General features: G+C 43.3%; 1 protein-coding gene across 1 annotated transcript; it reads left to right on the top strand.

Moving 5' to 3' along the window:
* Positions 1 to 7236: 7236 nt before the first annotated feature.
* nyap2b (neuronal tyrosine-phosphorylated phosphoinositide-3-kinase adaptor 2b) lies at positions 7237 to 26650 on the top strand. Its single transcript, XM_034137276.1, has 7 exons — positions 7237 to 7503; positions 9763 to 9964; positions 15057 to 15373; positions 18680 to 19744; positions 22597 to 23997; positions 24095 to 24198; positions 24734 to 26650. Exons 2-7 carry the CDS (start codon positions 9786 to 9788, stop codon positions 25019 to 25021), a joined length of 3354 nt encoding a protein of 1117 aa, XP_033993167.1. The 5' UTR covers positions 7237 to 7503; positions 9763 to 9785; the 3' UTR covers positions 25022 to 26650.
* Positions 26651 to 27264: the final 614 nt, after the last annotated feature.

Below are 27264 nucleotides of genomic sequence, written 5' to 3'. Positions count from 1 at the left end.
ATATGGTCTTTCTTTACAACTACATAGATCTTATACACAGTAGTAAAGACTGAAAAGCCATTAATTAGTTGTTGTGTCTGTAACAAACCTTTGCAAATGCAGTTTTCCTCAATGTCCTGTCTGAGTTTCTGTATGCTGATATAAGTCATTGCAGTAGAGGGTGCTCTTGAGTCAAATATAGTCCAAATGTTGTCCTTATCACTTGTGTGATACTGAATATACACAAGTGATTATATTACTGCAGAGGCATAACATAACATTGGGTGCCATGTGACAGAGATGTAGCCCCTGTAGAAGGATCCAAATATTTCAGTCAAGATGTAGCTATTGGAGGCACCAGTAGCACTTGTCCTCTTGTTTTATGTTGCATCATTTGAGAACAGCAGACTCAATGGCTCTTTAGCCAGTGTAATGCCAATGTTTTACTCAACAGCTTTTGTGCAAGTGGTAGACCTACAAAGGCATTTTATATGATTGTATACGATACTACTTTCAGGCTTAAAATACACTTACCTGAAGGAGGCCCTCTGCAAAAGCTAAAGCACATCACAGTGCTGAAGTTGTACAGCACAACATGCTCTCAGATGTTGCTCTCCCATTCCTGCAAGGCAAATATGTTCTTAATTAGTTCCAATGCCTCAACATGCCTTATACGAACAGTAAACAAATCAAGGAAATTAGAAAGATCCTGACAGTCTCGGCGGGACCAAAAGCTTGGGGTCATCATTAGAAGTGACAATTGAGTTTTAGAATTATCTGCCAAAATCATTCGAGATGCTATTTGCGTTTCATAGGAAAGTTCAACGGTTTCTTTAAGGAACTTATTTCCATAAGTTATTTCCATGAGTTAACTTATTACAGCGTAAGGTATCAACCAACACAAGGACAGGTTTAGCTTTTTTGCCTTAGAAAATTCAAACACATCTCAAAAAAGCATTATAAAACAGCAATCATATTATAACTCCCAATTCTGCTTTGTCTCTTGGTAAATGATCATCACACCAAACAGCATCAATTTGGAGACAGTGAGTCAGAAGGGCTGAAGCAAGCTAACTTAGTTAAAGGGATGTGAACTTGCCTGAAATCCAATACATTTACTGCATTTGCTGCCATTTTTAACAGCCATGCTGAGGATTGTTCCAGCAGGACTAGAGCCAGCTAATTCCAAGACTGTTTGTCAAAAATAATGCAAAGATAATGGTCGTTTTACAACATTTGTGAGAATACAAAATAAGGAAAAAAACAGTTGCATTCTGATGATACAGTAGGCTATAGAGTTTATGACAGAATGCGATTTTAGCTGGCTAAGAAATAAAATAAGTTTTGAACTTTGGGAACAATAAATTACAAATGATATGGCATAGAGTGGAAGACCCTTGTGTAGGTACAGCAATGCCATGTGTTTTGTTTATATTATGTCATTGTTGACGTTGTTGTATTAAGGTAAGTTAGCACAACACACAGACCAGTGTAGGCTATATAGTTGACCAAAGCTAGCATGGGCAAGAAGAGTAAATGACTCACAACAACGCTTTAAAAAAACATAACTAATATTTTTAAACTAGCCAGTGTATATACTTCAATGGAGATACTCGTTTAGCCTATCTGAGATTAACTGTTCGGAGCAAAGGTGAACGTTTAATTGACATCACGATGTATAAAAGAAAACCTTTTTTGGGTCAAAAAGGCCAGAATTCACCACCACTTGGGCCTACCATAGACTATATGAAGCCTTCCTTCCACGGTAACTTAGTAAGTGACTTTATTAACCAACGTTAGTCAGCTAACAAGCTAAATAAATTAACAAACGTTTTAGCTAGTGCCAGTTTGTTGTCACTCAGCTAACTAGCTAGCTGTTTGTGTTACAGTTAGCTAGCCACCCGCAGTTAGGGTTAGGCATGGGTTGGTTAGGGCAAGCTACTCTCATTTAATACAGTGATAGATAGGCCTACATGTCTTGAAAACGTACCTCAATGATCATCCGAAATGAAGGAAGGTGGGCACTGGGCGGAGGTACGTTTCATGCAAAGACCACACGGACGGACATGTCCAGTTAGAATAAATGCAGCCATTATTATACCCAATTATACCTGTGCTTTCCCTACTGTGACGACATCACAGTTTCTGCAGTGAAAAAAATCATTATTGGTTATAAAGTCATCATCAAAGTTATTACAGTAGGCTGTAATGTGTCTATAGCAAATATTAGTCTCACTTTGAAATCATAGAGCAACCGTTAAACCTACACCAATAGTAGGCCTATGTGTTTTAGGAAAGCTACACATTCCAGTAAAATATTTACTTTTTAGGATGTCCATTATTATGACAAAATCTTGTCAAATGTTCTTTCTTTTTTTTACTGTGATTCTATAATGACTTTAATCCTAATTTAGCCTACATACTCAATGAGCTTTCCAATGCTCCTGAAAAGTAATGTTTTGAATTTGAGGGAGTCTAATTGCATTCTATTATGTGTTTAACTTTAACATTTGATTTAAGACAGTGAGATCTATTTCTCCAGAAAGGTGTACAGGAGACACTCCTGATGCTGCTGCTCCTGGTAAAACCTTTTTATGCCATTTATGTTCCATGTGAGGAAAGACAAAAGTTATGTATTTGAATTTGGTCAGCAGATGGCGCCAATAACCCTTATTTCTTATAGCCATTCATTAATGCTCATGCAGGTTTGTTTTTCTGTAATAAGTACCTTTAACATAGGACAACTATTTTCTGTTATTTTAACATACCATCCGACTTAAATTAACTTTTTTTTCTACAGCCATTGTTAACCTTATTTTAAAGTACACATGTTTTGATAACAAATCTCATGTTTCCCTTGTTAGGAGTTGGCAGGAGTAGGTCAGTAGTCAGCCCTAGCATCCTTACAGTCATCACATAAACATGACATGTATTCACTGAGCAATCAATTTGTTATCCCTGAAGGAAAACATCAGTCAGTATTTACACAGACCCATAAAACTGTCTACAGTGTTCTCATGCTGAGATTCTTTTAACCATATGATGAGTTAACAAATATTACTGTGGTGATGCCAATTAAGCACATCCAATCCTTTGAATAGGACTTCAGTCGGATGAAGTGGCTGCAGTAATCATGGCAGGGGATCCTTCATTCTGTGTCCACATGCTGTGTCTGAGTCCAGTGGTTAGCAGACCATCTCTTGGGGCTTTAGCCCATCAGTTCTGGCCCTCTAAACTGGGTATTTAAGGGACTTACAGGGGGTTAAACCCCCAAGATTGCAGCCCTCACCCGCCTGTTTGAGAGATTATGTTCTTCAGTCTTCCATTTTCACCTCTCTGTCTTGTCGGAAACAGCAGGAAGTGTGGAGGCTAGACGTTAGAGACATGCCTCAGCTTGACATCTCTGGAGGGAGGAAGTTGTGATAAATGAGTTTGGAAAAGCTTGATTAAGTAGAACATCACCACATGCTGTGCAGCTGAATTTGAAGTAACTTGTGGGTTAGATTTTGGGAAACATCTTTCTAAGTAATGGAATATATATAATATCTTGCAATCAGAGAATCCTAAACAGGGTGTGCATTGAGTACTTAAAGGGCATGCAAGCATGTAACATGGAGTGGTCAAATGTCTGCACAGTGCAGTCCAGAGCAGGAACCTTATGCTCTATTTCTCTCAGCTAGATGTGAGGAGTGGAAGTAAGCCGTGCTGCATCTTTAATGAGAGTCTGACATCTTCAGGCTCACTATCTGTCCAGCTAGTGCCTTCTTTATCCGTACCTGCATGGCACTCACTGAGGGGACAGAAAACAGAAAATGCCACTAAGCCCACAGATGCTTTCAAGAACAAACCACCACACCCTCCCTAGAAGTGAATGCCATGTATAGTAGCACAATGTGTAGGTGCCAATCCCTGACAGCAGGAAATTGCACTTAATAAAACCTCGTAAAGCATAGTCCTTGCCCTCACTCTATATCCTCAGTGGCATTTAATTGATTGGTTAAATGGTTTTCATAGACTCTTCATTAGCCCGTTACAGCAGTGGATCAATACCACATCATTACATGCATGATTGAACCAAGTACCAGCCATGCGCTGCAGGGCCCATTGGTTTGCATTTGTAAACATTGAATTATTGTGACACTGGCCAACTACATGAACTGGCAAGGTGATGTTGCTCTGCCAAAAACGTACAAAACTGATTGACTACGCGCACTGGCTTGTCATGAACTGAATGAAGGATATATTATTAAAGCAGAACAACAATTAAGTATTGGAATCAGCACCCAGTTTAAGATGAGCAAGGATACAATTAATATGTATAGTTGAGACAGCCAAATTGGAGCAAATATCCAACTTGCCAATACCAAACATATGTTGCCTTATGGGAGAGCCTCGCTTCTAAGTTCTGGTATTGCATATATACAGTATACTCACAGGTAGCCATTAGTCTACTGCAGCTCACATTATCGTATCAAATGTTCAAGATCGAGCGGTTTAATCTAACAGCTAAACAACATCTGGGGATGAAATCACACCAACCACAAAGCCAAATCTGCTTTCTTTCACTTGATCAGCTCCGCCTTCATTTACATCTCAATGACATACCTGTAAAGTTTTGTGACTGTGCCTTGCGCCAAGTCCACAGACAGACAGACGGACAGACAGAAAGACAGACAAATACTGTACTGTATATAAACACATGGCAAAGTATTAAAAGCTTCCTCTGTCGTAGTTCCAGCTAGAGTATGGTGTCACCAGGATCACTTTTTGGCATTATGACACTAGCATAGACTAAAAAGTTAAAAACAATACCAGTGTTGTTGTGGTTGCTGGTAACAATGATTTCATTATCAAACTACATTTGCAAATGAATTTGAATACAGTAAAATATTCTTCCACTAATGTATGCAGGCAGTTTGGATGTCTTACTCTTTGTATGCAAGTCTTTTGTGTCTGTAAGCGTGTGTGAAGTGCAAAGTTGCAGCCATCGTATCTTATTTCACCCCCTATTCTGTCCCTTAGGGAGCATCCTCCACTGTTCACAAAACAAAGTACTGTTGTGCACATAGGTGGAAACATTTGTCTAACCCGTTCACCCCTGAGATTTCCTCACTTTCTGTGTTCATTGAACGGAATGAGATCTAAATACTTCTGTAGAGCCTGTACACATGGGCGTTATACTGAGGTCAAACTGGCGCCCTTGTGTATGTGCATGTGCATGAGCGCGTGTGCTGACTTGGTGTGGATGAAGTGACTTGCTTTGTGCGTGACCAGTCGACCACATCCCTCACAATAGGCAGAAAAAGGGGGTGACTACCTTTTGACAGAGCATTTCATCTCAATGAGATCATAACAATTGTCTATTTATGGCATGTGGCACGCTGTTATGAGAGGAGTGTTTGAACTCGGTGCAGAGGAATGCTGTCGAATTTCATCCCGTTTTACCTTTCAGATCCTCACTCCAAAACAGCTGCCTCTTTTAATAATCATATGCAGTCCAGCACAGCGGTTCATCCCTAGCCCTGCTGAACTCAGTATTGCTCTTTTGACTCCCCCTCCCCTCGCTTTATTTTTTAACACTGTCCCATTCTCTCTTTTACACTGACCATCACGTTTGTGAACTGTTTTTGGTGCCCCCACCCCCCCCCCCCCCTTCATAGTGCGAGACAGAACCAGGGATATAGGGAGGGAGGGGGGAAAGTGAGGGGGGAGAAGAGGAGGGGTTAAGAGAAATGGAGGGAAGGGTTGATGAAAACAACAGATCTCTGCTCCCTAATCCTTTTGTGTCGACGGTGTTAATCCACCCGAGCAAACCCAGCCTCCCCCCCCCCCCTCCCCCACCGACCCACACCGCTCGCCCTCCCTCAACCCCTGCTTCTGCAGCATATACCAGGCGCACCACCACATAAACAAACGACAGCCCTCCTGAAACCAATACCAGTCCCCCAGACAGTCAAGCAGAAGTGCACGGCAGCCGCTGCCCCCCCCCCCCCCCCCCCCCGAACACGCAACTCAGAATCAACTCTGTCCCTGTTTTCATCCTGTTCATCTTTGCAGCCACTGGGAACAAGTCTATTCTGGATTGCGTGCTTTGTTTATCTATGCAAACATATTTTAAGGTTGCATCAGCATGGCATCGTGTGTATCAGAATTTGCAAAGTATTGTTTAAATATTGCTTTGCTTTCATGCATTTGTTTGTTTTTTCCGTACATACATGTGATAAATGCACTTGACAGCAACACGGTGTATTCACGGCAAGTGTGTTTGTGTCGCGATGTTGTTTACGAGCTTTTAGAGAGAGGGGGGAGGGAGGGATTGGGGTGTCGGGGAGGGGTAGCGCAGCGGTTGCCGGGGAAAGAGGAGGTTGTATCTAATGAGGTCACACCCTGGCAACCCGGTGACTCCTCCCACTCAACCCCCTCCTCTCTACCTCCACCATCTCTCCATTTTGCCCTCTCTGAATGTGCCCACCCACTCTCCCCCCCCCCCCCCCCCCCCCCCCCCTCACCCTTTGACAGAGAGCGCTCTCCGTGGTGCTGAAAGCAGAAAAACACATTCAGGCAGGCTCCAGTTAGAGTGCAGCTGCAAAGGGAAAGCATGCGAGACACACGAGGCAAAAAAACCAAAATAAACGACTAACTGGACGAAAGAGATTAGGGAAAGAGTGCTTATCAAGATGAGTTGAAAAGAACACAGCAGGAGAATTAGGAGTGTAGCAAAAGGAAGGAGAGAGGGAGAGAGAATGACGCTCTAGCAGTAGGTGGCTACAGTAGGCAGTGGGTGTGTTCTTGTTGTTGTGATCTATAGTTGGGAAGCCCGGTGTCATCTGCTTAAGCACAGAGCGACTCTACAGCCCTGTGTGGACGAGCAGGGCTGAGGGAGCCGGCAGGGGATGCCATTACTGGAAACTCACTCTGCTTTACCGCCGTCTAAACCTTCAGGGCACCGTGGATGAGGACTCCTTTCACCTGCATGACACTCTGAGACATTGTATGCATTTGGACATATTCAAGCAGAAGGAGAGACATTCTGGGAAAGAAGAAAGACTGTGAGCGCCTGGCGTGCATCTGCAAGAGGAGTTTGATGTGTGAGAGTGTTTGAGAGTGCCAGTGTGCATTTGTGTCATGCTTTCGGTCGCGGGTGCGGTCTGTTGCTACGCTGCATCTTCCTTCTGTCTCTAGCATGTGCAGATGTGTGGAGAAGTGAAGCTGGCACCTGGTTAGGAGTTTGGCTCCATCTGGACTGGAGGGGTCACATCTCCCTTTCTGCCCAGGGAAGGGAGTATTGGGCTGGGCACCCAATGTCCCCACTCCCCTCTAGCACCAGCCTTATCCTGGATCATATGGACTCCTTCTAGCAAGTCAAACAGTTGGACTATACGATGGATGGAAGTCTATGTGGATTTAAGTGGAATAGTGCATTGGTTATGCAGCATAGTTCAGAGTTCACTAGCATGCACTGGACTCATCAGGAGAAGACAGAAGACAAGTTGGTCCACAAACTAGCAGGGACACAGCTCCATTGTAAGTATGCATCATTACACTTGATTTCACACAACATTGACCCATAAACCCACAAAGATATATGCAAATGCTAATACTACACCTAATGCATCATCATAATGCATGCAAATGTTATTGTTTCTTTCCTCACATCCACATACAAATCGCAAAAAAACAAGGAGTGATGCACCTGTGTGTGTGTGTCTACAGTTTACAGGTTCACCTGGTCCACTGTGCTGCACTGATGTGTGTGTCTGTGTGTGCATGAGCGCCCACGCTCGCTGTCACCAGACTATTGGCCTTGTAATCTTTTTGACATTGTGTCACTAGAATATCCATGCTGCCCTTCTCCTGTGACATGGTTGCCTGGAAACAGAAATGGTGTGCCACTTTCATTTACTTAAAGCAAAGTGCACCTCTGTGTTTCAACTGTTGCAGCCCATTTCAGCTGGGGCTAATGGAGAGACAAGAGAGGAGATAGAAAAAGGGGAAAAAAAAGAAAATGCATAAAGCCACGGGGAAATGGATAGGAAAATAAAGCTCTGTTGAAAAAAACGGTTGCTGAATTGACAGGTTTTATAGAGATTAGCAAACAAGAATAGAATTTGACATCGATGAGTTACGGGAGGACAATCCAATGTGAAAGGCTTGGTTGGTAAAAACAGTGTGATAAACAAGCTGATTCCAGTGCAGAGTGCTGCTGCAGGCTTATAGGGATTAGGCAGGCAGGCTTAATTCAGCTCAAACACTGTTTGAACTGTGCCTTCCTACTGCTGCACCCTTAACACATCTAACTGGTGCACCTTGTTTTTCTTCAGAAAGCAAGATGTATTTCCTTTGTACAGCTCCAGATGTCTGGCTGTGATTGTGCACCAGTGATAAGACCTGATATTCATGGTGGAAAAAACACCTTCACCACTTTGACAGCATGATGTTGTGCCCTAGTTTGAACTCTGCTCCAAGATGTTGATTCCATCTGTTCTGTTGGCTCTTATCAGCGCTCTACTTGTGCCTGTAAAAAGAGTCCGCTAAGGTGTGTGGAGAATAGGTGGAAGGGAGTGGAAGATAAACCCACTGACCTAGGCACCATGCTGGACTTGATAGACAGACACAAGTTAGAGGGATGCTGAGGATGCCCAGACAATGGCCAGTCTCTTAGTTGGTCCTTCAATCTCCATCTGGCAAGCACCCCGACACCCCCCCTTGTTGCCCTTGCCTCCCTACACACAAACATACAGTTATCATAAGCCCCCTCCCCCTCCCCACGCACACTCACACTCAGCGCCTCTCACACGTAAACAAGCATGAGTCTTAGGCTGATCTGAAAACATTGACCTACATAAAAGCATGCACTGTCTTCCAACACTAGCCTCTCCAAAATCACATTTGGCCGTTGCACATAGCATATACTATGTTCATGCAGCTGCACAGGTTTTTAGGCAGATGTACACACATGAGCACTGAATCATATCATATGCTGCACCATGTTGTGTTTGGAAATGTATTCACAATTCGGTTGCTATCATACTATGATTCACTGAAGTAGTGAATCATATGATAGCACCACATTGGATGTATCATTGAAGAGGCTTTTCCTCACAGAAGCATCCACGCTCTCTCTTATGACAACGATGGTGTCAGTAATAGTCTTTTTACGGAATCAAAAGGCAGCTAGGAACAACTCACGAGGAGACTAATTTTAGATCTTAAACACTGGATCGAGGATGATATCCGCATATGCAAAACCACGCATCTAGTAAGAGTGGTTTGTTAAATCTGTGTGTTGGTCCCTGGAGTGCTGTATTTTCACATCTGAGCCCAGCACATATTGCATCTGCAGAAGATGAAAGCCCATTTTCAGTTTTCATTCAGACAGCCAATCATTTCAGCCAGGAAATGTGCGAACACAACTGAGAAAATGAACAGCCGCTACTGATCCACAGCCAATAAGGAGACTGAAACCCAAGGTTATGAGTAAATCTGGCTAAATAGTGTGTGCATATGTGCATGTAGGTTGTTGTGTGTGGGTGTTTGTTTGTATGTAAACAACCCTGAAGGGAAAACGTTTACTCTGGACAGATATTGGAAGTCTATGAATCCTGATTAGGCGATGAACTCCACAAGCATTCACACAAACTTAATTTGTTTATATATTTGTTGCTGGTGATGAAATCTTGCTCCATAGATTTTCATCTCACAAAGACTGACTTGTAGTATTTTGTGTTTCTATCTCTTTAAGGCAAGCGATTCACACTAACATTTTCTTTATGTCTCTATCAGAATGCTGTGGAAACACTTGAAGAATGATGAGCTCCAAAGAGGAGGAAACTCTCCGTTTTTTCCAGTATGTTGAGGAGAATGGGCTGAGAGCCTACAACGGCCTAGTGGCTCAGAACCTGGACCACACCAGGAATGAGAAAAATAGGACATTCCTGCAGGAGAAAAACGACAAGAAGAGAAAACAGGAGGAAGCCATAAGGAGGTAGGAAGAACACAAACAAATAAAGTGCTTCACAAAACGAAAAACAGACTCTTTGGCAAAATCTCATAAAGAATACATACATTACATGCAATCTTGCTTCAGCTCACTAAAGGCATTCTGCTCTCTAAAGGCGAGCATGTCACTGGGTTCACTTCAGAAAGATGTCGTAAGGAATTAGGACAAGCGGCCTGAGGGTCCCTTAGGCAATGGCAGGTTGCTATCTTGTGGGGGTTGCCAATGTGGACTGGTGCACCCCATGATCTGTAGAGGATAATTAATTTTCCCTTTTAGACTTATTTAGGACTTGTCCTTGGATGGAGGTCATCGCTGCTCCATTTTTAGTATGGAGAGCGTTTACAATTAACTCGACTGGGCTTGCGACAGACAGTGGATTCGCTTTCAGAGACATCCAGTTATGCTGTTGGCGTATCACTTAAGTAGAACAACCCTCCTGTTTGGAGGTGAACATTTTCCAAAACTGTAGAAAGTTTTATCTTTTTTTTTGTAATTGTTGTAACACCCCTTAGAGTTTGAGAAAATGAGTCACTTGTGCCGCTGCACCCTGTTTCACATGGTGTGATGAGTAAGCAGTTTCCGCTGTGCCACTGTGCGCAGCAACAACACTCTGGGGCATCCCGAAACATGTGCGAATAAGAAGCACGCACTCTCAACGTGACTAGCATGTGGATGTGACGTGCTTGTGTTGTGGGGTAGAATAGGGCACACAGAGTCACAGAGTCATGGGGATGACAACGGGACATTAGAGAGGGGTTTGGAATATGTTTGTGCAAAGACATGGATATCTGTGTTGCTTTGTTCTCCCCCAAAAGTCTGAGAGCATAAACACCACAAACACTCCGTTTTTATTGGTCAAAAATGATTTGAGCTTTAAGAGCAGCAACATCATTTATACAGCTGTGATTTATTTTTCTTGGAATACTATTACATTATATAAGTTTCAGGACTGATAAGTTTATCTTTTGCAGATCAAAAAATAATATCAATTTGAATCTGTGTTTTTCCTAGTAAGGCGTAGATTACTCTTAAGTAAGCACAACTTTTTTTTTTTTTTTTTTAAATATGAATCAAGAGCACCCAAGTAGTAGAAAAAACTTTTCTCCCCTTTGCGATAAAACAAGAGGGCGATAGAAAATGCTGTCCAATCTTGTCATAGTATGTAAATATCAGCTGAGATAGATCAGATCCAGTACAAAGTGTTTTATCAGCTTTGAGATTTAGTTTTGCATTGAATGCTTACATTGATGTGGCCAGATGGTTCTCTTTAACTGATTTAACACTTTGAACCTTGTCACATTTATGTCAAGGGGTCCTGTGATTAAAAATGAACTGTTTATCCGCTGCCCTTGTGTGCATTGTACAGTATGCATACTGTATATCCCGAGCAAAACTGACCTAAAGTTGAACATCAAACCAACAGAACGTGTTCTAAAAAGCAATCGAAAACATATCCTGCACTGACTTTTATCACTTAAAAACAGAATGTCCCTGCTTCCATTGTCTTCAGCCGTCTGATGCAGGCCTGTAAAGTAGTTTACTGAATGGGACAGGCTGGGCGACGCCTGAGGAAAATGGCATCTACTGTCCACTGTCTCTCAGCTGTTGCCAAAGCTAAAATATTAATACACAGTCACTGGAGGAATAGTCTAAAAAATAACTGGATTTTTCATGAGGCCTATAAGTAGGTCAATGAGACGACCCATTTGTACAGTAACTGAATGAGAGTGAGAGGGAGTGTGAGGATTCATAGAATAGAACCGGAGGGATGAAACCCCTCTTTAATGGTCACACATGCAGAGCACACAGCACACACAGCACACACAGTGACATTTGGCCTCTGCATTTAACCCATCCTAGTACCAGGAGTCTAGTACTATGAGCAGTGGGCAGCTATTGTACAGCGCCCGGGGAGCAATGGGAGTGGGGGGGGAAGGGGGTTGTCCGGTGGCTTGCTCAAGGGCACCAAGGCAGGGCCCAGGAGGTGAACTCTCCAAGTAGCAGTCCATATTTAGGTCGTTCGGGGACTTGAACTGGCGACCCTACGGCTCACAGTCCAAGCCCCTACTGACTGTGCCACTGCCGGACAATGTGTGTGCATGCTTGCAAGTGTGTGTGTGTGCAAGCACGTGCTTGTGTACATGTGCATGCATGGGCATGAGCATAGGGAAATGAGCGAGAAAGGTAGGAAAGAGCAAATGGCCTCTGTGATTGTTTGAGGGCAAAAGAGCTTGTTAAAGCAAATGTGTTTAAGAGGGGGGGAATAGAAAAAAACCCTGTTAGAAACAGATTAAGTGCGAGCCCAGTTTCAGGAGATGTGTTCTGCCTGGTGACAGCTGGAACAGCCATAGGCCAATCAGATTAGCACGTTAGGTTTGAGTGAGGCGGGCCTTCCTGCCTGCTGCTATCTCACTCTGGGTTTCTTTTATTGTATTTCATATGAAGAACTCATTCACACACACACACACACACACACACACACACACACACACACACACACACACACACACACACACACACACACACACACACACACACACACACACACACACACACACACACACACACACTCACACAAACAAATTCCAACAAATTTGATTAAACGTGCCAGTGCATCCACAACACAAACACAACCTCCACTTAAATTTACTTATATTTACATATGCTTGCAAATTTCAAACGACTGCTTTTGTTCTCTTTGCCCTTTGTGAAGACATGCACGCATAAACAGATAGACATTCTGTCAATCCTTTTCCCCTTCAAAATCTCCTTTACTGTTTATTTGTCTGTGTTGTTGTTTTTCGTGTCACATGGTGTGACAGGGAGAGAGCCAGAGCTGCCCGACGACAAGTCAGCTCCAACTGGTCCAAATGCACCTGTGGTCTGTCCTCTAGCCAATCACTGGGCAAATATACTATAAATAATCCAGTCACCACTACTCCAGTCACACCCACCCACCAACACACACAGTCCATGTATATGAGTGTGCACGCAGACAGTCACAGCAAATACACAGTCAAAACATACTGTATGAAAAGGTTGACGCTTGTGGCTGAATGGCTTGAAAGATTTAAGACTATTTTCAGTGACATTTTTTCAACTTATTTGTTGTTTGGCAAAAACATTTGCAATATGTTATAGAGACTGATCCAACCATTAAAAATGACAAAACACATTTGTTTTGCTATGACCTTACCTTGTGTCTTCTATGAAGCCATCATTAAAACAATTTGTCTTCCTGTTCTGCTTCCATATCTTCAAGAATCATTAGCTGTTGGTCTTTTGTTTGTGACACTACATTTCCCCTATTCCTAGTAATACCATTAATGCTAGCTAATAGCACATGTTTATCAAATATCTATCACTACTATCAAACTTTATCCAGAGGGATTGCAGAGAAAGGAATACGCACTCTTATATCCCAGTATTTGTCGAAGCATACCATTTCCCAAACCATAATTATGTGCTGACATATCCTTAGTCATGTTGAGCTGGTTCCAAATTATTAACTCAAGCGTATACTTTTAATGAATCCATATTTATATTGACTTCCTTGTATCATTTCTTTGTTTCCCATTGTATTTTGAATTGGATATGAATGAACTTCTTCTCTGTCTTTCACTAATGCTTCAAAATCGGACTTGCCCCAACAATAAACCAGTCTCAGCTGTTGTGTACTCCTTCAAATCTAATGACATATTCACCCTAAAGTACATATTTGGGTATAGCTGGAGGTTTTATATCTAACTATAGGAATTGTGTTCCCTCTGAAATGTGCGGCTCTACTGTTTGCAGCAGTCACATTCCTCTCGTATCCCCACTGTCATCCTTAAACAATGACAGTGATGTGGTTATGATGTGCACGTGTGCTTTATTATTAATGTGCGGCAGTGGCTGGTTTTGTGTCTGGTTTCTATGGGTACCATGTTGCTAGGCAAAGTTAAGCCCCTGAGCAATGAACCCACCCCACCAAGCACCTTCTGTTCAGCAGCTGGCCAGGAGGGAGTCAGAGTCAGCAAAGTCACACACTGAGGGGTCATAAACAACCGCATGCATTCACTCCCACATGCATGCAAAAACTCACACAAGTCAGGGATTTGTGAAGCCACACATTCAAATGCATCTTATTTCATGCCAACATTTAAATCTCCGACAAAAAGCCTAATCGTGACTCCGGTATGATAATAAATAAATAAATAAAGTGCAGAGATCAAGTGTGTATAGATTGCATACTTGTCATGTCTATTGTACAAATAATTTCCCCTGAAAAAGTCAGATCGTCAGCTTGTTTACTCTGCAATACACACACATTTGTACACACCGCCCTTCTCTCCCCTATTACCACACAACACTCAGACATCATTAACGCTCCATTCAGGCCAATCATCCATTTATAGAGATTGATTGTGTACAGACGGGGGGACGTCCATGGTGTCATTATGTGTGTGCGTGTGTGTGTGTGTGTGTGTGTGTGTGTGTGTGTGTGTGTGTGTGTGTGTGTGTGTGTGTGTGTGTGTGTGTGTGTGTGTGTGTGTGTGTGTGTGTGTGTGTGTGTGTGTGTGTGTGTGTGTGTGTGTGTGTGTGTGTGTGTGTGTGTGTGTGTGTGTGTGTGTGTGTGTGAGCAGCCCTAAACTGAAATCAATGCTTTGCCCTGAAATAAACCCTGCTTCCAGTGGCACTAACATGCCTGTTACTGTTAACTTAGCGCTCTCTCTATCAGTTGAACACAGAATGAAATACACACACACACACACACACACACACACGCACACACACACACTCACACACACGCACACACACACACACCACGAAGACTCTGTATGTCAGGCTGTGTTGCTTTTGCTGTCTGCTGACAAGAACAGCTTCCAGGGGATGATGTGTCAAGACTAATGCCTCTTTTTTCAGCCCCAATGATACAATATAATAAAGTTATTGAATACATTTCAGATTGTTTCACTCTTTTGCATCAGATGCCATGTTTTTATTATTTATCTATAATAACATATTTATCTTCTCTTGTCCCTTTATCTCTCCTCCCCTCCCTCTCCCCCTCTCTCTATCTTGCTCTCCATTTCAGGACAGGTGAGGACATTGCAACTGAAGGCAAGCACTTACGTATGGGCTCTATTACCATGCCGGACCCCCAGGAACGCATGCCCATGCCCCACCCGCACGCCCTCGCCTGTGGGCAGGGCTTCTCCGTGCGCTCCCAGTCCCTCCACTCTGTCGGCGGTGGGAACAGTGGGGGCGGAGGAGACGAGGAGGTAGGGAGCCCGACCTCTAGGAAGCAGCCCCCACCCAAGCCCAGGAGAGACCCGGCCACCAAGCTGAGCATGTCGTCTGAGGCGGTGGACCACAGTCCCACGTCCACCTGCCGCGGGGAGCGATGTGACGGTGAGTGGTGGTGGCACTTCACACCAAACAGCTGCGCTATATTTAGCTGCTCTCTGCAGGGCCCTCCTCAACAGCTTCTCCTACAATGACATGACATCTAGCTCTTCACTGCATACTTCACTCCAAGTACCATTGAGGCAAATTCATGTTAAAAAAGAGCTTTAAGTACAGTTAAACCACAGTTACCACATTTAGGATGCACTACACAACAATTAGGATGTCATAGCCTGCGGTCAAATAAACTGCATGTAAAGGAATGCTCAAATGATTAAGACAAGGTTTGGACTGCACCACGCTGATTAGTCACAGTTTGCCTGTTGTGTGAGGGAAAACCCTTCGTAACATGTGTGAATGGCGGTGGACAATGAGCATATATTACAAAATAATTAGGACCGCAGGCCAGATCAATTGTGACTGCGAGAATCTATGAAGAAAGGTTGGAAGGTTATGGATTTGTTTTTGTTTGACTTTTTTACCGCAGGTCGTTGCCACACAGATAAATCAGATAGTATTACATTCAGACTCCTTTACTAACATGTTAAAGCCGGAGTGAAAGTATCATCACAGCATGATGCATATGAATGACTGGATTATTTCTTGTGCTGCTAGAAACCGCTGGGCTTTGGGGAATATAGTCTCATACATCCTTTTTTGTGTTGTGTAAGCTGTTATTGGTTGGCGGTCTGAACAGCATCTGAGGCACTAACCCTAACCATTTTGATGTATAGATAACCAACGTCTGTGGACTCAACAAGTTGTCATCAGGCTAACATTTGAAACATTATAACATTTAAAAAGGTACAAATGTTGCCATATCTATGTGGATTTGACTACCAGTAGTTATATATCCACTAAGTATTGTACTCATAAGGTCTCCATAGGCTTTTAATATTGTCCTAGTTTCTCTGGCTGAGTGTAATGTCCTAAACATTTTTTATATAGTTTTGTGTATTAGGTTGAAGCTCCAGTAGCTTCGCCCCTTGAACATGGGGCTGGCTACAGGAGGGTATTAATCACAAATGTCTTACTTACTTTAATATTAAATATGACAAGGTTAATTACCAATAAAAACGAAATCCTTCTAGATAAATCTAGCAAGGCCAACATTTAGATGTGCCTTGATTGAGATTGAGTGGGAGCACCCTGCAGCAATTTCACTCAATATTTTCCAACAAAATAAACAAACACAATATGCCTGTTTGGCTATGGATGAAAGGAGGGCATAATTATTGTACATCAGCTCCATGTAAGAAAAGCTTTAATGAATAGGACCAGAATTAATTGAGCAAAAGTAATGTTTCCCTAGAGCCACACAAACAATCACTGGCTGAGCGAATACACACAGCTAAACCATTTTAAAGAGGAAATGCACATGTGCTGATCACAAAGAAAACTAACATGCATTGCAAAATTAAACTGATATAAACTATAATAATAGTATTTGAGGTAGGTGCAAAAAGATTTAGAGGTTGAGGGGAAGCTTTGACTCCATTTCACTTTGGATGCTTCGTTGCCAACGTGATGTTAAGGGAGTCGCCCAGCCTGGCTCAGATTGGTGGGGATCTCTCTATGTGCACACAGATCTTCCTGGGCACCACGGCAACCATCCCACAGAAACAAGACCCCCTGCAGCACAGCCAATCACAGAATCACTGAGCAGCTCGAGCCAATGGGGCTCTAGAGATGCTGAAGTCTGAGGCTTAGCAGCCAATCAGAGTGAGAGTGTGGGGGTGTCCCTGGCTGAGGGGAGGGTTGCGTGCTCTGTAGCTGGCGCTGTAGCGGGAAGGGGAGGAGCCTGTCCGAGTAGAATTCATTCAGGAGGAGCGATTGACCTAGATTCATTTTCCCCAGGAGGAGAGGGAGGGGGAGGGGGGTTTGCGGGTAAACACATCCGCTGCAGGGGGAGGGGGAGAAGAGGGAGCAATAGAGAGAGGAGAGGAGACCGGGAGTAAGAGATGTATGGACGGATTCATCATTAGTGCTCAAACAGATCTCAAAATCCAACACATGTATCAGAAATAATGCACATGGTAAATCAAAAGAGGAACGCATACACTCACACAAAAAGAGAGAGAGTAAACAAAGGGAGAGAGAGTACACAAAATGAAAGTATCATGTCAGTCCAATTAAACACATGCCAGAACACATGTGGATTTTCAAATAACACCCTATCAATCATCATAAAGTACATTGTTAAAAAATTACCTGTTTGATTGATTTTAAATTCAAATTTGAATCATCAACATCCACATTTTTGTTAAACCAACTGAATTTTCTTGAATTCACACATGGCTATCCTTTTCTAGTTCTCAATTGAAATAAAAAAACTCTCAATATAACAGTCTAGCTATGTATCTACATCCGTCTATCAAATGTCGTGCAAATCAAAAATACAAACACCTACAGATAGATTCCACTTCGGGAAAGATTGACTTTATAATTTGCGCATTATAAAATGTGTACATGCTTGCCCTAATTTCCCTCTCTGAATGTATAGGCATGTGCAGTGTACAGTATGCGTGCTTGCATGCATGTAGGGATGGATGCTGGTGAGTCATACAGTTACAGGAAGTATGCGTGTGTCTTGGCCATCTGGCATCTGAATTATTAAAGGTGTAAAATCTGCAGTTTTAGGATTTCAGACATGGTCCAGCTCTTAACTACACTTATCTCTCCCTGCCTATCAGAGAACGGGACTCTCCCATCAAGATATCTCAGTGTCTGACCTAGAAATGCTCTGTGAACATCCCAGTAGTAAGAGTTCTTGTGCTGTGAGTAAACTAGCATTAGGACCGCATCGTACAGTAGTATCTAGTCGACGTGAAAACTGTACCATAGCCTCACTGCACCACATCTAAAGAGATTTACACTGCAATAGTACGTCACCACTATCAGAAAGAAGTTTCACAGTGTGTGTGACCCAGATACTATACTCACATACTGCTCCACTGCCGTATATGTGACCTAGAAATATGCATATGCCTCAACTATTACCACAAATCTGACTCAAGATATTGCTCTCAGCTATACACGTTGACCTACTGTACATCTGACCAACGAAACTTGGTGTTGGCCTTATATTAATGATAATGACTCACTCAATGATTCTTGCAAAGATAAGAAGAAGGGTTTTTATCACATTGAGTATTGCGATGTGTATGAAAGCTGTGCAAACCCCCTCAAACAACAACAAAATATCAGTCAGAGCTACAAAAATCATACAATGTACTTTCTGTCGCCCGGTATTGCCAATATGATTGTTTCCAGTGGATTTGGGTTTGAACCTTCTTTCTCTCTATCCTTCAGGAGCTCAAGGATGCAGTGAGGACTGCAGGCGGATGCCTCCACCCAAACCCAAGAGGAACCCCAACACGCAACTGAGCGTTTCCTTCGATGACTCCTTCATCAAGAGCCACGGTGGGGTTTGCAGAGCCCTCCACCACGTCACCTCCCCTTATGAACTCAGCCAATCGCCTCCGCAGAGTGACGAGAGCCCTACAGACGACTGCGAAGATGAACCTGTCTACATAGAGATGGGTGGCGTTGATGTCGGAGCACGAGAACCCCTGAAGAGTGAGGACGAGGAGCCGGGAGAGTCTGTGTACGAGGAGATGAAGTACCCAGTTCTTGATGATATGGAGTACCGCACTGACCCTGTGGGATGCCGCTCCGCGTGCCCCACCCCGGCCCCCTATGACCCTGAACCTCTCAGTCGCTGCTCGACACCTCGAAACATTCCACTCTGTGACATTCCTGCACCCTTTCCCAATTTGCTCACCCATCGGCCTCCTTTGCTGGTGTTCCCACCGGCGCCGGCTCAGTGCTCGCCTAACTCAGACGAGTCCCCCCTCACCCCTCTAGATGTAAACAAATTGCCAATGATGGACAACCAATCCTACAGTAAATCTCCAACATCATCCAGCGAGCAACCTTCCTCTGCTCACCTCCGCAGGGAGCTCACCGCCACCCCGACCCTCACCATCTCTGGCCGCTCTTCTGCGCCTCCTCTTCCCTGTACCCTCTACAAATCCTCCTCCTCGTCCTCCTATCAGCGCAGCCACTCTGCTTGCCCATCACCGGTCAGCATGGGCCGCTGTCTCACCCCTCTCAGCCTCATGCGTACACCTCCCTTCGATGCTCCGATGCCGTTCCCCGGGGGGCTGCCGCGGAGCGCCTCGGCCACCCCTCACGGCAAAGGCTCCCCACCTCAGGACGGTGGGGGCCGACTCCATGGCTCTATGCAGAATGTGTCGACAGGGCGATCACGGACCCCCACCAGCCCACTGGACGAACTTACCAACCTGTTCACAACTGGGAGGAACATGCTGAAGAAGAACGCCAGTGGCAGGAAGTCTAAAGAGCCTGGAGAGAGTGAGTCATTTCACACATTTGTGTCCTCAATTTGGGGCTTAGTGAAGCAAAGGGCACAAACACAAGCTCATATTTATTTATGTCTCTTTGATTCCTGAAGAGTGGAGACAACTGCATCTCCTTTTAGAAATCTTACCCTGTATGGATGTATCCTCATTTCATAAGAGAGAAGCTTAGTTAGGAGACTTAATGCAACCCTACAGTACAGAGAGAAGCTGCAGTCTCACAATAACAGGGACAGCCAATGGTTTGGCTTTATTAAACCCTGCAGTGAACCCCAAAAAGTAGTCTTGAGTTCCCTTGTTAGTGTAATTCATCCATGTTTTGGCTTCACAAAAATTCAACGCTGCTAAATTAGGGGGCTATGCAGAGAATGCGCCCTTTCTACTGTACCATGTATGATGTTTGTGGCGCTCTTTAATCTAGGCCCGGCCAGCGAGCCAAGTCTGATACAGATCGTATGATTTAATCTGAGGGGATTAGAGACTAAAGAGGACAGCAGGTCCCTCAAACCTACTCATGGCATTAGGCCATCAGGCAGAATTACTTTTAAATATGTAAACATCATGTTTAAATACCAATAGCCGATGCCATGCTGCACTCAAGACTTTGCAAAAAGGTATGCAACTTTAAAGGCAAACATTATTTGCTCATAATGATGAGTGCAAAAGTTGTCGATATTTTACAAAGGTGTAAAAACACCAAATCAGTTGTCGTGTTCATATTATCTATGGCGCCCTATGGTGAGTCTGGTGCCAGCAGCATAATCAAGCAGTCACACATTTAAGTTGTCATTCTCATGCATTATACAACCATTATTTTATTAGTTAAAAAAAGCCATGTTAAGCCTGAATGATTAACTACAGCCATTACTGTATGCCAAACTAAATAAGCAAGAGGGGATTTCATTAATGCATGGAGTGTAGTTCATGTAGAGGTATGTCATGCATTATTTGAAAAGGGTCACTAATACATTAAAATAGAGCATCTGATGATTTGAGTGAATGTTGAAATAAAATAACCATAGTTGGCATATAGCTGAGCTGTAGTGTGACATACTTAAAAAAATTGAACATAAACCCTTCATCAAATGCTCCAAAACAGAAATGATTAAAGCCCATTTTGTACATAAATCATAAAAGTACTACAAAGAGTCCACACATCCATCCTTACTCAACTCTCGTAGCAACTCGAACATAGCAACAGTGGAAGAAGGAGAAATCCCTGTTTTTTATTTGCAGATTCCCTCCCCATGGGTAATGCAGCCAATCACAGCTCAGGGCATGCCGGTCTACAGTGAAACTGAGCAATGAGCTCCTGATGGGAATAGCTACGGCTCTGAACTCAAATCTCCACCTGATCAGAGGATTTTAGATTCTCTTTTCTGTCCAATCAACACACACTCCTCTCATGATTGAGCCAATCAGGAAGCTGTGGCTGCTGTGCGGATGGGGATGGTAGAAGCTTTGACAATTTATGATTTCTTGCTCTTTTGAAGTCACATGATAAATACATCTTATAGTTAGTGTGACAACTGGTGCACATTTGCTGTTTAATCTCTCGATTATACTAGATCTTTCCAATTACTGGCTCACATTAAATGATGGTTATATGGTCAAGGGGTGCATTCAGGCACTAGGAAGTGACCAGTGAAACCTTTAACAGTATTTTGTTCTCTAGCCCCATTTGGATTGTAAACAGGTTACATATGCTTCCTATGTATCAAGGGTGGGATGCGCCGACACGGCTTTCAGTTTTTTTTCATCCCAACACCTGTGTACAAGCGCCACATGGGGCTGAAGGACCGACAGGTTGTGTGTGTGTGTGTGTGTGTGTGTGTGTGTGTGTGTGTGTGTGTGTGTGTGTGTGTGTGTGTGTGTGTCTGTGTGTGTGTGTGTGTGTGTGTGTGTGTGTGTGTGTGTGTGTGTGTGTGTGTGTGTGTGTGTGTGTGTGTATGAGCACACACGCCTAACACAATATCTGGAGGTTGATTTTTTTTGTCTCTCACTATCCGAGGCGATAAAGGCAGCAACAGCTAGTGACCCACTTACCAACTGGTTGATCGCAACACTCTCTCTCATACTGTACACACACATGCATGCACACATGTATGACACATAACTTGACAAGGGGTGGACATGATAAGGAATGCCTATGCATGCTACTTATGTTAAAGCCCATATAGAAACCATATAGCAGCATAGTCTACATGGAAATCAACCATGCACATACATTTTTTTATTTGCGCAGTGATGATGTATAATGCCTTTATTGTGCCTTGAATCAGTGACATACATACAGTTCCAGTGTTTATTGTTGTATGTACTCTATAGACAACAGACAAAACAGATGTGGATGGTAATCAAAACATCATATGGCACATGTTAATGTTTAAGAATACATGTTGTATTGTTAACAAAGGTTATTTTATGGTACTGTCGTAGATTTTAGGGTAAAACAAAAGCGACAGTGAAAAAATAAGAAACATTTGTTATTTTAGCTTATTGAACTGCAAAAAGTGTGCGTGATAGTGTGAATTAATATATACCACGACAAATACAGTTCTAATGCCTGTTAGCGCACATATTGAATCATCTAACTCCAGTGGTTTACTGCCACTGCCTCAGTGAGTAGTGAGTGACACCTAGCGGACGAATGATGGTAGTGCAGACATTGGAACAAAAACACAGCATTATTTTGTATTTCTTTGTACAATTGACTATTTATATTTAAGCAATCCATTATATTTATTTATTTGTAATGCATAATTAACTACGACAGAATAAGCTTGAATGTCACAATCAACTAAATGTTTGTCTTCTTCTAAACTATTTGTCCTTGTTGTTTCACAGCTGAGTCCAAAAGCAAATCTCACAGCGAGTCCAAGCGCGAGGGCAAGGAGCGCCACAGCCACAGCAAGGAGTCCAAACGAGAGTCCAAGGATCGCCACAGCAAAGAGTCTTCTCACCGGAAAGACCGGGAAAAAGACAGAGACAAAGACCGGGACAAAGACAGAGATAAAGAAAGACAAAAAGACAGTGACAAAGACAGAGATAAAGACAGACGAAAAGACAAAGACAGAGATAAAGACAGACAGAAAGACAGAGACAAAGACAGACAGAAAGACAGAGACAAAGACAGACAAAAAGACAGAGACAAAGAAAGAGACAGAGATAAGGACAGAGGGAGCAGCAATGCAGAGCCCCTTCCCCCCAGACGCAACAGTAAAGACCGTACGTATAGCGGTTCAGAGGCGCCACCGGGCCGCAGGGACAGCAGGGACCAGGGCTGCAGCAGTGTGGAGCCCATCCCTCTGATAAGAAGGGACTCCAAGGACCGAGGGCTCAGCAATGGTGACCTAATGCTGAGGAGAGACAGTAAAGATCGGGGTGGGGGACACGCGATGGAGTCTTTGATGAGACAGGACAGCAAGGACAGACTGCTCGATCAGCCCCCTGAGCTGTTACCAAAACAAGAGAGCAAGGAAAGGTCAAGAAACGGTGTGGACGGTAGACATGAAAGCAGAGAGAGACTGCTGGATCAGCCGCCTGAGCTCTTACCACGACAGGATAGCAAAGAGAGAGACAGGAACGGTGTGGACTCAAAGCATGAAAGCAGAGACAAGCCGCCTGAGCTTCTCCCTCGACAAGAGATCAAAGACAGAGCTAGAACTGCAGCAGAATATAGGCATGAAAGCAAAGACCACCGTCCTGATTTGTTACCCCCACAGGAATTCAAAGAGAGAGCAAGAAATGAAATTGAACATAGACATGAAGGTAGAATAGATCAGCCGCCTGAGATCCTACCCCGACAAGAAACATCCAGAAGCAGCAACAGCAAGGACAGGGTTGGATTCCCCTCTGAAGCTAAGCATGATGGGAGAGATCGGAGCTGCCACAACGGGGGAGATCTCCCCCCTCCTCTTCTGCCCAGGGAGGACAGTAAGGATCTGAACAGAACTGGTCTGGAAGTGAGACGGGACAGCAAAGACAGAAGTCCAACTGGCTCAGAGCAGCATCATTACGATGTCAAAAAGAGCCCTTCTGCCAAGGGACAGTGCGACAGTAAAGAGCGAGGACACAGATCAGATGGCACGCCCAGACGAGAGAACAGATCAAACTACAGCACGGACCAATCAAAAGCACAAGAGAGGAACGGCAGCACAATGTCAGGGCAGCACTCATCCACAACGACACCTACTCACCACGGGAGACCCTCTGGTAGCCCACCAATGCCCACGGGAACAGGAAACGGTGAGGGTTAAAACATCATATTCATAAAATAACGTCAAATTGATCATAACATTTGTATTAAATATGACCAAATGTGTGATTCTCCCTCCCTATGCAGATCTGAAAGCAGTACCTAAGTATTGCCGCTCACCTTCTATGCCTGCTAACCCCTCCCCAATGGGAACTCCACAGAGGAAAGCAGCAGAGGCACATCAGAGTCAGGTATGCAGATTTGATTGTTTTTATTTACTTGTATTTTGTGGCCTTTGACAGGCCCTGACATTTTTTTCCCTCAATCAGTCCTATAGTATATAAACACACAAGTTAATACAGTTGGTGAATTCTCCATATTTCTGTATTTCTTATTTTCTCTGTGCTCAGTGTTATCATGTCCTTGTGTGCACCAAACAGGATTTAGCTACATTTAAATCAAAGCAGCGCCTTTGGTTTGTTTGACCACATTGTTCAGAGCTTGATTCCCGCTTTTTGATATGTCATGCATTTCATATCCCTTCTCCCAATTTTACACTGTGCTCCGGTCAAAAGGAAAAAGGCCCTAACAAATTAACCCATAGAAAAGAACCACCATATCTGATCAAACTACTAAAAACAAATAGTATATTAAGCTTTTCATTGTGTCTTTTAGTCATGAATAACGAAAAAACCGAAGAGCCTTTTTCAGGAGGTTTAAATTGTGCAACTAACTTTGAGGTCAAGCTGTATTTGCTTTACTTGATACATGTTCTCTGCCCATCAGATGCCCCAGATGCCATGGATCTGTGGAGACAGCACCATGCTTGAGCAGATTGAGAGGAAACGCACCCTCTGCATGGAGATCCGCTCCAAACAACACCCACACCTGCAGAGATCTCTGGAGAGGCCTCCTCCTGCGGACAGGAGCGAGGACAAGCCCCAGGAGAAGAGTCAGTGCAAGCAGCAAAATGCATCTGTCCCCCCAGGCTGGGGGAAGAGCAGCGGGGCCAAGAAGATCCGTCCTCCCCCTTACCCCACACAGAAAACCGTATTCTGGGACACGGCCATCTGACAGTAACACTCAGACCTCCCTGCCACACAACCCCCTATTACCCTCTTTCCCCTGGGCTGTGCTGACTCTTCAGGGGCGTCAGGACAGTCAATAAGAGCACCCGGGGTGAGACTCGCTGATGTCAAAGGACAATGGTGGTTACCATAGCAATATTTCTGCTCGTTCAGGTTGTCATGTTTTCTTATCATCACTGGTGATATTTGCTATTTTTCTATTTCCTGTGACTGGATTCTTGTAATATAATTAGTAGAATAGATATTTGATGAATAGATATTTTCTAAATGAGATGGGGATTAAAAAAGCATCTTAAATTATGTAAAGTAGATGTAGATGCAATCTAATGTTTGTTTTTTGTTATTTTTGTTTTGGTTATTTTACATTTGAAAGCATAATCTATCAATACTTGTACTGTAGTAGCATAATTTTCTTATGCCCAACTCTTTCTTTAGTGCTCCAAAGCACAAAACTGAATGGACTATTCAACTCTGTCTATATATACTTTACATTTTCACTGTTGTATTGTAAGTTGAGGAGTTAACGTCAACGTGCTTTAGATTCCAGCGCCCTCCATGCCTGGTGCAGTACACTTTGTTTTAGAATGTACAACAGTTGGTCCTAGAACAGAAACAGGAAACGTTGTGTGCTTCAGTTTGTATATTACAGTAAGAAGCTGTGTAGTCACTATACATCAGAGCCTTTCAAAGGGGTTGAATCATTTTATAAGAAAACCTGTTGGCTGGCATGTTGTAGAGGACAGATAAAGTGCTGTTTTTCTAAGATACGCTATGAGGGTGGGTTGGGGAGGTAGTAAATTAGAACATACATTATTAACAGTATAATTTCCAAAACCAGCCAAAGCCTGTTAAAGCGAGATATTGGTGTGGTTGCACTTTGGACGGTTGTTTTTTTGAAAAAGGGTTTGGGGCAATAGCTGGCGAGTACTAGCGCCCTTTACTTTGCCATGCACACTGCGAGCACCATGACACAGTGTAAATACTTGATGCCAACGACCAGCCCAGTACAATCAACACCTGAGCTTTTAGAACAGTTCTTCATTTTACTGCAGATTATAATAGCCATATGCACTTGCTTAAGAAATAACTTTCAAGATTATGCTTATATATATATTTTTGAAAATGTTAACGATAGCTGTGCCATGTTAAGTTTTTAATTTATTGGCTGGGAGTGACACGCAGTCATCTGTGATTGGTTGACAATATTCCCAATTCAATTGGCTGGCAACCGTTTTAGAGATTGAGTCGTTTAAGGACCTATAACATGGCAACAGCTCTACCCAGTCAAGCAGACAGGGGTTGCACAACGGCCTACAAATCGTTGAGGCTTTGTAAAAACGAAATACAATCTGCACTACCCATCATATTCCATCACATTTAATCAGGCTGATAACATACATTTCCCTCTCCCCCTGCTCTCTCCCTCTACCTCAACCTCCTACTTACATCACCCAAATTGGTTCTCGTTAGCACATTAAATGCAATGTCGACATTGCCAAAATAGTGTGGGTTTGACAAATGAGCTAGCCCTCAGAGTGCAAGTGCAGTACCCCCTCACTGGTGCGAATCAAAGCTGCAGAGGTCCCTCTGTGTTGTACCTGTGTGTGTGTGGTGTGTGTGTGTTGTGTGTGTGTGTTGTGTGTGTTGTGTGTGTGTGTGTGTGTGTGTGTGTGTGTGTGTGTGTGTGTGTTGTGTGTGTGTGTGTGTGTGTGTGTGTGTGTGTTGTGTGTGTGTTGTGTGTGTGTGTGTGTGTGTGTGTGTGTGTGTGTGTGTGTGTGTGTGGGAGAGAGCTGTGTGTGTTTGTGTCTGTGTGCCAAGCTACACTGTATGCAAGTTGAATCTTTAAAAATGATTGTTTTAAGACATTCACTTTGCCCCATCCATGATGTTGGTGGGTGGAGGTTGGAAATGTAATAATGATGATGTACAATCTTTTTGTGTGTATAAACGTGCACTGTGAAAAGGTAGAGAGAGCACCGCACTGTCAGAGTCCTCTGTCTTATTGCACTGAGTGTTCTCTTGTTTTACGTAATAAAAAAGAAAAGGAAAAAACATGTTTGAGGAAAAAAGTACTGTATTCTGATTGTCACTTGGGTTCTGTTGAGAGAAATAAATAAATATGAACTTGAAACCCGCTATGGAAATCTGTTTCCTGTTCAAATTATTCATTTTATCCCATCTTGGGACTTTTGCATGAACGTTGTTGTCTTTACCAGATTTTTGAAAGCT

The sequence above is a fragment of the Trematomus bernacchii genome, unplaced genomic scaffold (genome assembly GCF_902827165.1).
Source record: "Trematomus bernacchii unplaced genomic scaffold, fTreBer1.1, whole genome shotgun sequence".
Lineage (NCBI taxonomy): Eukaryota > Metazoa > Chordata > Actinopteri > Perciformes > Nototheniidae > Trematomus > Trematomus bernacchii.
Note: the sequence above shows the minus strand (reverse complement) of the source record. Positions and strands in the feature narration are given on the sequence as shown.

What these genes read in the sequence shown, in the direction of transcription:
- nyap2b (XM_034137276.1), top strand. Translation starts at nt 9,786, where the DNA reads ATGATGAGCTCCAAAGAGGAGGAAACTCTCCGTTTTTTCCAGTATGTT. An exon ending in GTCTAAAGAGCCTGGAGAGA is followed by an intron (nt 19,745 to 22,596) that starts GTGAGTCATTTC and finishes GTTGTTTCACAG; the next exon opens with CTGAGTCCAAAAGCAAATCT. An exon ending in GCCCACGGGAACAGGAAACG is followed by an intron (nt 23,998 to 24,094) that starts GTGAGGGTTAAA and finishes CTCCCTATGCAG; the next exon opens with ATCTGAAAGCAGTACCTAAG.